Genomic DNA, 15,326 nt, shown 5'->3' with positions numbered 1-15,326 from the left:
CAGTAGTTCATACAGTAGATGCTTCATTTCACTCATACAGTAGATTCTTAATTTCACTCATACAGTAGTTCATACAGCAGATCCTTCATTTCCCTCATACAGTAATTGATACAGTAGATCCTTCATTTCACTCATACAGTAGTTCATACAGTACATCCTTCATTTCACTCATACAGTAGATTCTTCATTTCACTCCTACAATAGTTTGTGCAGTACATCCTTAATTTCACTCATACAGTAGTTCATACATTAGGTCCTTCATTTCATTCATACAGTAGTTCATACAGTATATCATTTATTTCACTCATACAGTAAATCATACAGTAGATCCTTCATTTCACTCATTCAGTAGTTCATACAGTAGATCCTTCATTTCATTAATACAGTAGTTCATACAGTAGATCCTTCATTTCACTCAAACAGTATTTGATACAGTAGATCCTTCATTTCACTCATACAGTTGTTCATACAGTACATCCTTAATTTCACTCATACAGTAATTGATACAGTAGATCCTTCATTTCACTCATACAGTAGTTCATACAGTACATCCTTCATTTCACTCATACAGTACATTCTTCATTTCACTCATACAGTAGATTCTTCATTTCACTCCTACAATAGTTTGTGCAGTACATCCTTCATTTCACTCATATTGTAGTTCATACAGTAGATTCTTCATTTCACTCCTACAGTACTTCATACAGTACATCATTCATTTCACTCCTACAGTAGTTCATACAGTGGATACTTCATTTCACTCATACAGTAGTTCATACAGTAGATCCTTCATTTCACTCCTACAGTAGTTCATACAGTACATCCTTCATTTCACTCCTACAGTAGTTCATACAGTAGATCCTTCATTTCACTCCTACAGTAGTTCATACAGTGGTTCCTTAATTTCACTCATACAGTAGTTTATACAGTATATGCTTCATTTCACTCATACAGTAGATTCTTAATTTCACTCATACAGTAGTTCATACAGTACATCCTTCATTTCACTCCTACAGTAGTTCCTACAGTAGATCCTTAATTTCACTCCTACAGTGGTTCATACAGTACATCCTTAATTTCACTCATACAGTAATTGATACAGTAGATCCTTCATTTCACTCATACAGTTGTTCATACAGTACATCCTTCATTTCACTCCTACAGTGGTTCATACAGTAGATCCTTAATTTCACTCATACAGTAATTGATACAGTAGATCCTTCATTTCACTCATACAGTAGTTCATACAGTACATTCTTCATTTCACTCATACAGTACATTCTTCATTTCACTCATACAGTAGATTCTTCATTTCACTCCTACAATAGTTTGTGCAGTACATCATTCATTTCACTCCTACAGTAGTTCATACAGTAGATCCTTCATTTCACTCATACAGTAGTTCATACAGTGGATACTTCATTTCACTCATACAGTAAATCATACAGTAGATCCTTCATTTCACTCATTCAGTAGTTCATACAGTTGATTCTTAATTTCACTCATACAGTAGTTCATACAGTAGATCCTTCATTTCATTAATACAGTAGTTCATACAGTAGATCCTTTATTTCACTCATACAGTAGTTCATACAGTAGATGCTTCATTTCACTCATACAGTAGATTCTTAATTTCACTCATACAGTAGTTCATACAGCAGATCCTTCATTTCCCTCATACAGTAATTGATACAGTAGATCCTTCATTTCACTCATACAGTAGTTCATACAGTACATCCTTCATTTCACTCATACAGTAGATCCTTCATTTCACTCATACAGTAGTTCATACAGTACATCCTTCATTTCACTCATACAGTAGATTCTTCATTTCACTCAAAGTAGTTCATACAGTAGATCCTTTATTTCACTCATACAGTAGTTCATACAGTAGATGCTTCATTTCACTCATACAGTAGATTCTTAATTTCTCTCATACAGTAGTTCATACAGCAGATCCTTAATTTCCCTCATACAGTAATTGATACAGTAGATCCTTCATTTCACTCATACAGTAGTTCATACAGTACATCCTTCATTTCACTCATACAGTAGATTCTTCATTTCACTCAAAGTAGTTCATACAGTAGATCCTTTATTTCACTCAAAGTAGTTCATACAGTAGATCCTTTATTTCACTCATACAGTAATTTATACAGTAGATGCTTCATTTCACTCATACAGTAGATTATTAATTTCACTCATACAGTAGATCCTTTATTTCACTCAAAGTAGTTCATACAGTAGATCCTTTATTTCACTCAAAGTAGTTCATACAGTAGATCCTTTATTTCACTCATACAGTAGTTCATACAGTAGATGCTTCATTTCACTCATACAGTAGATTCTTAATTTCACTCATACAGTAGTTCATACAGCAGATCCTTCATTTCCCTCATACAGTAATTGATACAGTAGATCCTTCATTTCACTCATACAGTAGTTCATACAGTACATCCTTCATTTCACTCATACAGTAGATTCTTCATTTCACTCCTACAATAGTTTGTGCAGTACATCCTTAATTTCACTCATACAGTAGTTCATACATTAGGTCCTTCATTTCATTCATACAGTAGTTCATACAGTATATCATTTATTTCACTCATACAGTAAATCATACAGTAGATCCTTCATTTCACTCATTCAGTAGTTCATACAGTAGATCCTTCATTTCATTAATACAGTAGTTCATACAGTAGATCCTTCATTTCACTCAAACAGTATTTGATACAGTAGATCCTTCATTTCACTCATACAGTTGTTCATACAGTACATCCTTAATTTCACTCATACAGTAATTGATACAGTAGATCCTTCATTTCACTCATACAGTAGTTCATACAGTACATCCTTCATTTCACTCATACAGTACATTCTTCATTTCACTCATACAGTAGATTCTTCATTTCACTCCTACAATAGTTTGTGCAGTACATCCTTCATTTCACTCATATTGTAGTTCATACAGTAGATTCTTCATTTCACTCCTACAGTACTTCATACAGTACATCATTCATTTCACTCCTACAGTAGTTCATACAGTGGATACTTCATTTCACTCATACAGTAGTTCATACAGTAGATCCTTCATTTCACTCCTACAGTAGTTCATACAGTACATCCTTCATTTCACTCCTACAGTAGTTCATACAGTAGATCCTTCATTTCACTCCTACAGTAGTTCATACAGTGGTTCCTTAATTTCACTCATACAGTAGTTTATACAGTATATGCTTCATTTCACTCATACAGTAGATTCTTAATTTCACTCATACAGTAGTTCATACAGTACATCCTTCATTTCACTCCTACAGTAGTTCCTACAGTAGATCCTTAATTTCACTCCTACAGTGGTTCATACAGTACATCCTTAATTTCACTCATACAGTAATTGATACAGTAGATCCTTCATTTCACTCATACAGTTGTTCATACAGTACATCCTTCATTTCACTCCTACAGTGGTTCATACAGTAGATCCTTAATTTCACTCATACAGTAATTGATACAGTAGATCCTTCATTTCACTCATACAGTAGTTCATACAGTACATTCTTCATTTCACTCATACAGTACATTCTTCATTTCACTCATACAGTAGATTCTTCATTTCACTCCTACAATAGTTTGTGCAGTACATCATTCATTTCACTCCTACAGTAGTTCATACAGTAGATCCTTCATTTCACTCATACAGTAGTTCATACAGTGGATACTTCATTTCACTCATACAGTAAATCATACAGTAGATCCTTCATTTCACTCATTCAGTAGTTCATACAGTTGATTCTTAATTTCACTCATACAGTAGTTCATACAGTAGATCCTTCATTTCATTAATACAGTAGTTCATACAGTAGATCCTTCATTTCACTCAAACAGTATTTGATACAGTAGATCCTTCATTTCACTCAAACAGTATTTGATACAGTAGATCCTTCATTTCACTCATACAGTTGTTCATACAGTACATCCTTCATTTCACTCCTACAGTGGTTCATACAGTAGATCCTTAATTTCACTCATACAGTAATTGATACAGTAGATCCTTCATTTCACTCATACAGTAGTTCATACAGTACATCCTTCATTTCACTCATACAGTAGATTCTTCATTTCACTCCTACAATAGTTTGTGCAGTACATCCTTCATTTCACTCATACAGTACATTCTTCATTTCACTCATACAGTAGATTCTTCATTTCACTCCTACAATAGTTTGTGCAGTACATCATTCATTTCACTCCTACAGTAGTTCATACAGTAGATCCTTCATTTCACTCATACAGTAGTTCATACAGTGGATACTTCATTTCACTCATACAGTAAATCATACAGTAGATCCTTCATTTCACTCATTCAGTAGTTCATACAGTTGATTCTTAATTTCACTCATACAGTAGTTCATACAGTAGATCCTTCATTTCATTAATACAGTAGTTCATACAGTAGATCCTTCATTTCACTCAAACAGTATTTGATACAGTAGATCCTTCATTTCACTCAAACAGTATTTGATACAGTAGATCCTTCATTTCACTCATACAGTTGTTCATACAGTACATCCTTCATTTCACTCCTACAGTGGTTCATACAGTAGATCCTTAATTTCACTCATACAGTAATTGATACAGTAGATCCTTCATTTCACTCATACAGTAGTTCATACAGTACATCCTTCATTTCACTCATACAGTACATTCTTCATTTCACTCATACAGTAGATTCTTCATTTCACTCCTACAATAGTTTGTGCAGTACATCCTTCATTTCACTCATATTGTAGTTCATACAGTAGATTCTTCATTTCACTCCTACAGTACTTCATACAGTACATCATTCATTTCACTCCTACAGTAGTTCATACAGTGGATACTTCATTTCACTCATACAGTAGTTCATACAGTAGATCCTTAATTTCACTCCTACAGTAGTTCATACAGTACATCCTTCATTTCACTCCTACAGTAGTTCATACAGTAGATCCTTCATTTCACTCCTACAGTAGTTCATACAGTAGATCCTTAATTTCACTCATACAGTAGTTTATACAGTATATGCTTCATTTCACTCATACAGTAGATTCTTAATTTCACTCATACAGTAGTTCATACAGTACATCCTTCATTTCACTCCTACAGTAGTTCCTACAGTAGATCCTTAATTTCACTCCTACAGTGGTTCATACAGTACATCCTTCATTTCACTCCTACAGTGGTTCATACAGTAGATCCTTAATTTCACTCATACAGTAATTGATACAGTAGATCCTTCATTTCACTCATACAGTAGTTCATACAGTACATTCTTCATTTCACTCATACAGTACATTCTTCATTTCACTCATACAGTAGATTCTTCATTTCACTCCTACAATAGTTTGTGCAGTACATCATTCATTTCACTCCTATAGTAGTTCATACAGTAGATCCTTCATTTCACTCATACAGTAGTTCATACAGTGGATACTTCATTTCACTCATACAGTAAATCATACAGTAGATCCTTCATTTCACTCATTCAGTAGTTCATACAGTTGATTCTTAATTTCACTCATACAGTAGTTCATACAGTAGATCCTTCATTTCATTAATACAGTAGTTCATACAGTAGATCCTTCATTTCACTCAAACAGTATTTGATACAGTAGATCCTTCATTTCACTCAAACAGTATTTGATACAGTAGGTCCTTCATTTCACTCATACAGTTGTTCATACAGTACATCCTTAATTTCACTCATACAGTGGTTCATACAGTAGATCCTTAATTTCACTCATTCAGTAGTTCATACAGTTGATTCTTAATTTCACTCATACAGTAGTTCATACAGTAGATCCTTCATTTCATTAATACAGTAGTTCATACAGTAGATCCTTCATTTCACTCAAACAGTATTTGATACAGTAGATCCTTCATTTCACTCATACAGTTGTTCATACAGTACATCCTTCATTTCACTCCTACAGTGGTTCATACAGTAGATCCTTAATTTCACTCATACAGTAATTGATACAGTAGATCCTTCATTTCACTCATACAGTAGTTCATACAGTACATTCTTCATTTCACTCATACAGTACATTCTTCATTTCACTCATATAGTAGATTCTTCATTTCACTCCTACAATAGTTTGTGCAGTACATCATTCATTTCACTCCTACAGTAGTTCATACAGTAGATCCTTCATTTCACTCATACAGTAGTTCATACAGTGGATACTTCATTTCACTCATACAGTAGTTCATACAGTAGATCCTTCATTTCACTCCTACAGTAGTTCATACAGTACATCCTTCATTTCACTCCTACAGTAGTTCATACAGTAGATCCTTCATTTCACTCCTACAGTAGTTCATACAGTAGATCCTTTATTTCACTCACAGTAGTTCATACAGTAGATCCTTAATTTCACTCATACAGTAGTTTATACAGTAGATGCTTCATTTCACTCATACAGTACATCCTTCATTTCACTTCTACAGTAGTTCATACAGTAGATCCTTAATTTCACTCCTACAGTAGTTCATACAGTAGATCCTTAATTTCACTCATACAGTAATTTATACAGTAGATGCTTCATTTCACTCATACAGTAGATTATTAATTTCACTCATACAGTAGATCCTTTATTTCACTCAAAGTAGTTCATACAGTAGATCCTTTATTTCACTCAAAGTAGTTCATACAGTAGATCCTTTATTTCACTCCTACAGTAGTTCATACAGTAGATTCTTAATTTCACTCATACAGTAGTTCATACAGTACATCCTTCATTTCACTCATACAGTAGATTCTTCATTTCACTCCTACAATAGTTTGTGCAGTACATCCTTCATTTCACTCATATTGTAGTTCATACAGTAGATTCTTCATTTCACTCCTACAGTAGTTCATACAGTAGATCCTTCATTTTACTCCTACAGTAGTTCATACAGTAGATTCTTAATTTCACTCATACAGTAGTTCATACAGTACATCATACATCCTTCATTTCACTCATACAGTAGTTCATACAGTACATCCTTCATTTCACTCATACAGTAGTTCATACAGTAGATGCTTCATTTCACTCACACAGTAGATTCTTAATTTCACTCTTACCGTAGATCCTTTATTTCACTCAAAGTAGTTCATACAGTAGATCCTTTATTTCACTCATACAGTAGTTCATACAGTACATCCTTCATTTCACTCATACAGTAGTTCCTACAGTAGATGCTTCATTTCACTCACACAGTAGATTCTTAATTTCACTCATACAGTAGATCCTTCATTTCACTCACACAGTAGATTCTTCATTTCACTCATACAGTAGATCCTTCATTTCACTCACACAGTAGATTCTTCATTTCACTCATACAGTAGTTCATACATTAGGTCCTTCATTTCATTCATACAGTAGTTCATACAGTATATCATTTATTTCACTCATACAGTAAATCATACAGTAGATCCTTCATTTCACTCATTCAGTAGTTCATACAGTTGATTCTTAATTTCACTCATACAGTAATTGATACAGTAGATCCTTAGTTTCACTCATACAGTAGTTCATGCAGTACATCCTTCATTTCACTCATCCAGTGGTTCATACATACAGTAGATCCTTCATTTCACTCATACAGTAGTTCATACTGTAGATCCTTAATTTCACTCATACAGTAGTTTATACATTACATCCTTCATTTCACTCATACAGTAGATTCTTCATTTCACTCATACAGTAGATTCTTCATTTCACTCCTACAATAGTTTGTGCAGTACATCCTTCATTTCACTCATATTGTAGTTCATACAGTAGATTCTTTATTTCACTCCTACAGTAGTTCACACAGTAGATCCTTCATTTCACTCTACAGTACTTCATACAGTAGATCCTTCATTTCACTCATACAGTAGTTCATACAGTAGATCCTTCATTTCACTCCTACAGTAGTTCATACAGTAGATCCTTCATTTCACTCTACAGTAGTTCATACAGTGGATACTTCATTTCACTCCTACAGTAGTTCATACAGTAGATCCTTCATTTTACTCCTACAGTAGTTCATACAGTAGATCCTTCATTTCACTCCTATAGTAGTTTGTGCAGTACATCCTTCATATCACTCATATTGTAGTTCATACAGTAGATTCTTCATTTCACTCCTACAGTAGTTCACACAGTAGATCCTTCATTTCACTCCTACAGTAGTTCATACAGTGGATACTTAATTTCACTTCTACAGTAGTTCATACAGTAGATCCTTTAAAACAAAAATATTGTAACATGAATTGTAACATTCTGTTATAAATATCACATGTTCAACTTAATGAAAAAAAACTTTTCCCATCTCAAATTACTATAGTAATATAGTACAAGGTTGATGATTTTGTGAGGGGCGGAGGTTGAACCCAGGTGCAGAGAATGGACCAGATGAGGAATCAACAATTTGAGATAAACGTAAATATAAGGATAAAAAAAAAAGAAAAACAACCAACACTGGACAACTCACTCTGGGGACGAACACACAGGGAACAGAAATCAAGCTACTGCAAAGCGAAACAGAAAACACACCTTTCTTGGTTGGAAATTATAATTAGTAATAGGACACACCTGAGTGTCATTTAATGTCTCCTGGGCGGTCTCTGCCACCCTCTTGTGACAGTTGGAATCATGACAGATTTAATCTTAAATCAGCCATATAGCCCCTTGTGACGGGGGAAGAAAGTTTGCTTTGTGCAACAAGGACGGGCAATTGAATGCAAGCTTCACACAATTTTTTAAAATTGTTTAAACATTTCTAGCCTGTCTATGGGTAACAGGGTTGACTCGTAATGCTCGACCCGCTTAGTTTTCCAACCCAAAACACAAAGAAATGGCCAAAAAGAGAATCAGTTCACCTGCTTTGACAATATGATCTGACTATTAGATGTTCAATGTTTCTTTAAAAAACATTAACACTTAACACTTGAGGTATTTTTTTAACCTTACATTTAATCACTAATCACATTAAATACATAATACATCTTCAGAAATGAGTTAGTACTTCAGAAATGACTTAATACTTCAGAAATGAGTTAGTACTTCAGAAATGAGTTAGTACTTCAGAAATGACTTAATACTTCAGAAATGACTTTCTTAAAGCAACAAAATAATGAGGGCTTTACGATGATGGTGAAAACTTGGAGAAATGTTGGGGTTAAGTGGGTTCAAATCTTCCTAGAAGTCAGAGGGTGCACAGAGGGAGATGTGATGATGCTGAGCTTTGGCACTTTAGCAAGTTTATATTCATATAAAAACTTTTGGAATTTTGGAAAACATGGAAAACTTGAATTTTCCGTGTGGTATATAGGTCACTTAATTTAATATAACAAGCTTTTAAAATGCAATATTTGTGCACAATTTCTTCCTAAAATATCAAAAGGCACTCATTTCGTGGAATGACCCAGTTGCAGCGGTTTGTCACATGACGTCTTTCTCAGTAGAAATAAGTGTGTCCATTTTTTTATTTCTCCTCATCTTCTTCTACCTTTGGTCTCTCCTCTCCTCTTCTTATCCCACGCCTCTCTTCTCTCCTCTCTCCTCTCCTCCTCTCAGGTCTCTGGAGTTGTTCTTTGCTACCAGCCAGGGGACGTGGGGCGGCGAGCACTTCAACAACAAATCTCCCCGTCTCTGTCGCAAGTTCTCCTCTCCTCCTCTCACCACCTCCTCCCCTGTCCACTCCCGCAAACTCTCCCTCTCCTCCCCCTTCCACTCCCGCAAACTTTCCCTCTCCTCCCCCTTCTCCTCCAAGGCAGGAGTCCTAGACCTCTCCACCCCTTCCTCCTCTGCTGCTAACTCCCCCACCTCCTCCCACCCTCCCTCCTTCTCCCCGTCTCCCACCTCCACCTTGGCTCCTTCAGGGTTCTCGTCCCCCCCTCCCACCTCCAACCGGGCTCCGTCAGGGTTCTCGCCCCCCCCTCCCACCTGCACGCGGGCTCCCAGCCTGCCAACAATCCCGGGGCTCTCCAACTCCCCTCACACCACCTCTCTGGACCATCCTCCCAGTTCTCCGGAACCTGCCCCCCCAACGCTGGAAGACGGAGGAGGAGACATGCCACGCATCGACGCCTGCTGTGGGAAACTCAGACGCAGCATCCGCAGGGGTAGGCTGGCACACACACACATGCAAGAACACACACACACAAACATACACACACACATGCAGGAAAACACACACATGAAAATACACACACACGCAGGAACACACGAACACACACACAAATAACGCACACTTACTGAGTGCCTGTGTATTTTAATTAACAGCTGTTCTGGAGACCGTTTCTCTGGAGAAGTTCCTTCCAGAGTCTAACCCTCAAGTCAGCGAGGACCGAGTCCCCCTGACGGAGTCCCCCTGTCGCTCCCCCTCTACACACCGACACATGCGATACAGACAGTCTGGAGGCTCCACGGGGGAGAACAATCGTGGTACGATGTCACCAGCCTCAGCCTATGCTATTGCAACAGCAGCCGCCGGACACGGCAGTTCCCAGGGTAAAAGACAACATCAACACCTGGTAAATACCTGCGTCGTAAATGTCCTTCTTTGACTCTCGCTTTCTCCTCATCTCTCTCTCCCTCTCTCTCTCTCTCCCTCTCTCTCTCTCTCTCTCTCTCTCAGGTTTCAATAATAGCGAGAGGACCTGTGACAAGGAGTTTATCATCCGTAGAGCTGCTACCAACAGAGTCCTCAATGTGCTGCGTCACTGGGTCTCCAAGCACTCACAGGTCTGAACCACACTCAGACACACACACACACACACACACACACGCACTGCCTACCCCCTGCCAGACCTGCTCTGTACTCATGATGCCCAGAGAAATGTCACTCTGCTCCCCAGGGGCACTCTGGTGTTCTGGCGACTGTAGTAGACATGACTGGACTGTAGTAGACATGACTGTAGAAGACATGACTGTAGTAGATATGACTGTAGTAGATATGACTGTAGAAGACATGACTGTAGTAGACATGACTGGACTGTAGTAGACATGACTGTAGTAGATATGACTGTAGTAGACATGACTGTAGTAGACATGACTGTAGTAGATATGACTGTAGAAGACATGACTGTAGAAGACATGACTGTAGTAGATATGACTGTAGTAGATATGACTGTAGAGGACATGACTGTAGTAGACATGACTGGACTATAGTAGACATGACTGGACTATAGTAGACATGACTGGACTGTAGTAGACATGACTGTAGTAGACATGACTGTAGTAGACATGACTGTAGTAGATATGACTGTAGAAGACATGACTGTAGAAGACATGACTGTAGTAGACATGACTGTAGTAGACATGACTGTAGTAGACATGACTGTAGTAGATATGACTGTAGTAGACATGACTGTAGTAGACATGACTGTAGTAGATATGACTGTAGAAGACATGACTGGACTATAGTAGACATGACTGGACTATAGTAGACATGACTGGACTGTAGTAGACATGACTGTAGTAGACATGACTGTAGTAGACATGACTGGACTATAGTAGACATGACTGGACTGTAGTAGACATGACTGTAGTAGACATGACTGTAGTAGACATGACTGGACTGTAGTAGACATGACTGTAGTAGACATGACTGTAGTAGATATGACTGTAGTAGACATGACTGTAGTAGACATGACTGTAGTAGATATGACTGTAGAAGACATGACTGTAGAAGACATGACTGTAGTAGATATGACTGTAGTAGATATGACTGTAGAAGACATGACTGTAGTAGACATGACTGGACTATAGTAGACATGACTGGACTATAGTAGACATGACTGGACTGTAGTAGACATGACTGTAGAAGACATGACTGTAGTAGACATGACTGTAGTAGACATGACTGTAGTAGACATGACTGTAGTAGATATGACTGTAGAAGACATGACTGGACTGTAGGAGACATGACTGTAGTAGACATGACTGTAGTAGATATGACTGTAGAAGACATGACTGGACTGTAGGAGACATGACTGTAGTAGATATGACTGTAGAAGACATGACTGTAGTAGATATGACTGTAGAAGACATGACTGGACTGTAGTAGACATGACTGTAGTAGACATGACTGTAGAAGACATGACTGTAGTAGACATGACTGGACTGTAGAAGACATGACTGTAGTAGACATGACTGGACTGTAGTAGACATGACTGGACTGTAGTAGACATTACTGTAGTAGACATGACTGGACTGTAGTAGACATGACTGTAGTAGACATTACTGTAGTAGACATGACTGGACTGTAGTAGACATGACTGGACTGTAGTAGACATGACTGTAGTAGACATGACTGGACTGTAGTAGACATGATTGTAGTAGACTTGACTGTAGTAGACACGACTGTAGTATACATGACTGTAGTAGACACGACTGTAGTAGACACGACTGTAGTAGACACGACTGTAGTAGACACGACTGTAGTAGACACGACTGTAGTAGACATGACTGTAGTAGACATGACTGTAGTATACATGACTGTAGTAGACACGACTGTAGTAGACATGACTGTAGTAGACACGACTGTAGTAGACACGACTGTAGTAGACATGACTGTAGTAGACATGACTGTAGTATACATGACTGTAGTAGACACGACTGTAGTAGACATGACTGCAGTAGACACGACTGTAGTAGACATGACTGCAGTAGACACGACTGTAGTAGACATGACTGGCCTGTAGTAGACATGACTGGACTGTAGTAGACATGACTGGACTGTAGTAGACATGACTGTAGTAGACATGACTGTAGAAGACATGACTGTAGTAGACATGACTGGACTGTAGTAGACATGACTGTAATAGACATGACTGGACTGTAGTAGACATGACTGTAATAGACATGACTGTAGTAGACATGACTGGACTGTAGTAGACATGACTGTAGTAGACACGACTATAGTAGACACGACTGTAGTAGACACGACTGTAGTAGACATGACTGTAGAAGACATGACTGTAGTAGACATGACCGGACTGTAGTAGACACGACTGTAGTAGACACGACTATAGTAGACACGACTGTAGTATACATGACTGTAGTAGACACGACTGTAGTAGACATGACTGTAGTAGACATGACTGGACTGTAGTAGACACGACTGTAGTAGACACGACTATAGTAGACACGACTGTAGTATACATGACTGTAGTAGACACGACTGTAGTAGACATGACTGTAGTAGACATGACTGGACTGTAGTAGACATGACTGTAGTAGACATGACTGTAGTAGACACGACTGTAGTAGACATGACTGGACTGTAGTAGACATGACTGGACTGTAGTAGACATGACGTAGAAGACATGACTGTAGTAGACATGACTGGACTGTAGTAGACATGACTGTAGTAGATATGACTGTAGTAGATATGACTGTAGTAGATATGACTGTAGTAGACATGACTGTAGTAGACATGACTGGACTATAGTAGACATGACTGGACTATAGTAGACATGACTGGACTGTAGTAGACATGACTGTAGAAGACATGACTGTAGTAGACATGACTGTAGTAGACATGACTGTAGTAGACATGACTGTAGTAGACACGACTGTAGTATACACGACTGTAGTAGACATGACTGGACTGTAGTAGACATGACTGTAGTAGACATGACTGGATTGTAGTAGACATGACTGGACTGTAGTAGACATTACTGTAGTAGACATGACTGGACTGTAGTAGACATGACTGGACTGTAGAAGACATGACTGTAGTAGACATGACTGTAGTAGACATGACTGTAGTAGACACGACTGTAGTATACACGACTGTAGTAGACATGACTGTAGTAGACATGACTAGTATACATGACTGTAGTAGAAACGACTGTAGTAGACACGACTGTAGTAGACATGACTGTAGTAGACATGACTGTAGTATACATGACTGTAGTAGACATGACTCTAGTAGACATGACTGCAGTAGACATGACTGTAGTAGACATGACTGGACTGTAGTAGACATGACTGGACTGTAGTAGACATGACTGTAGTAGACATGACTGTAGAAGACATGACTGTAGTAGACATGACTGGACTGTAGTAGACATGACTGTAATAGACATGACTGGACTGTAGTAGACATGACTGTAATAGACATGACTGTAGTAGACATGACTGGACTGTAGTAGATATGACTGTAGTAGACACGACTATAGTAGACACGACTGTAGTAGACACGACTGTAGTAGACATGACTGTAGAAGACATGACTGTAGTAGACATGACCGGACTGTAGTAGACACGACTGTAGTAGACACGACTATAGTAGACACGACTGTAGTATACATGACTGTAGTAGACACGACTGTAGTAGACATGACTGTAGTAGACATGACTGGACTGTAGTAGACACGACTGTAGTAGACACGACTATAGTAGACACGACTTAGTAGACACGACTGTAGTAGACATGACTGTAGTAGACATGACTGGACTGTAGTAGACATGACTGTAGTAGACATGACTGTAGTAGACACGACTGTAGTAGACATGACTGGACTGTAGTAGACATGACTGGACTGTAGTAGACATGACGTAGAAGACATGACTGTAGTAGACATGACTGGACTGTAGTAGACATGACTGTAGTAGATATGACTGTAGTAGATATGACTGTAGTAGATATGACTGTAGTAGACATGACTGTAGTAGACATGACTGGACTATAGTAGACATGACTGGACTATAGTAGACATGACTGGACTGTAGTAGACATGACTGTAGAAGACATGACTGTAGTAGACATGACTGTAGTAGACATGACTGTAGTAGACACGACTGTAGTATACACGACTGTAGTAGACATGACTGGACTGTAGTAGACATGACTGTAGTAGACATGACTGGATTGTAGTAGACATGACTGGACTGTAGTAGACATTACTGTAGTAGATATGACTGGACTGTAGTAGACATGACTGGACTGTAGAAGACATGACTGTAGTAGACATGACTGTAGTAGACATGACTGTAGTAGACATGGCTGTAGTAGACACGACTGTAGTATACACGACTGTAGTAGACATGACTGTAGTAGACATGACTGTAGTATACATGACTGTAGTAGACACGACTGTAGTAGACATGACTGTAGTAGACACGACTGTAGTAGACACGACTGTAGTAGACATGACTGTAGTAGACATGACTGTAGTAGACATGACTGTAGTATACATGACTGTAGTAGACACGACTCTAGTAGACATGACTGCAGTAGACACGACTGTATTAGACATGACTGGACTGTAGTAGACATGACTGGACTGTAGTAGACATGACTGG

The 15,326-nt window shown here is 38.2% G+C and overlaps 1 protein-coding gene across 2 annotated transcripts in view; it reads left to right on the top strand.

Moving 5' to 3' along the window:
• The window catches only part of LOC109891718 (ras-specific guanine nucleotide-releasing factor 2), a 98,850-nt gene that overhangs the window by 59,272 nt on the left and 24,252 nt on the right, over nt 1–15,326 (top strand). For both annotated transcript variants that reach the window (XM_031826343.1, XM_031826341.1), the window contains exons 15-17: nt 9,588–10,135; nt 10,296–10,523; nt 10,651–10,757. In XM_031826343.1, coding sequence (XP_031682203.1) covers nt 9,588–10,135; nt 10,296–10,523; nt 10,651–10,757 — 883 coding nt within the window. The remainder of the gene's footprint in view (nt 1–9,587; nt 10,136–10,295; nt 10,524–10,650; nt 10,758–15,326) is intronic.

This window comes from Oncorhynchus kisutch, linkage group LG6 (genome assembly GCF_002021735.2).
Source record: "Oncorhynchus kisutch isolate 150728-3 linkage group LG6, Okis_V2, whole genome shotgun sequence".
Classification (NCBI taxonomy): Eukaryota; Metazoa; Chordata; class Actinopteri; order Salmoniformes; family Salmonidae; genus Oncorhynchus; species Oncorhynchus kisutch.
This window is presented reverse-complemented; position numbering and strand designations above follow the sequence as displayed.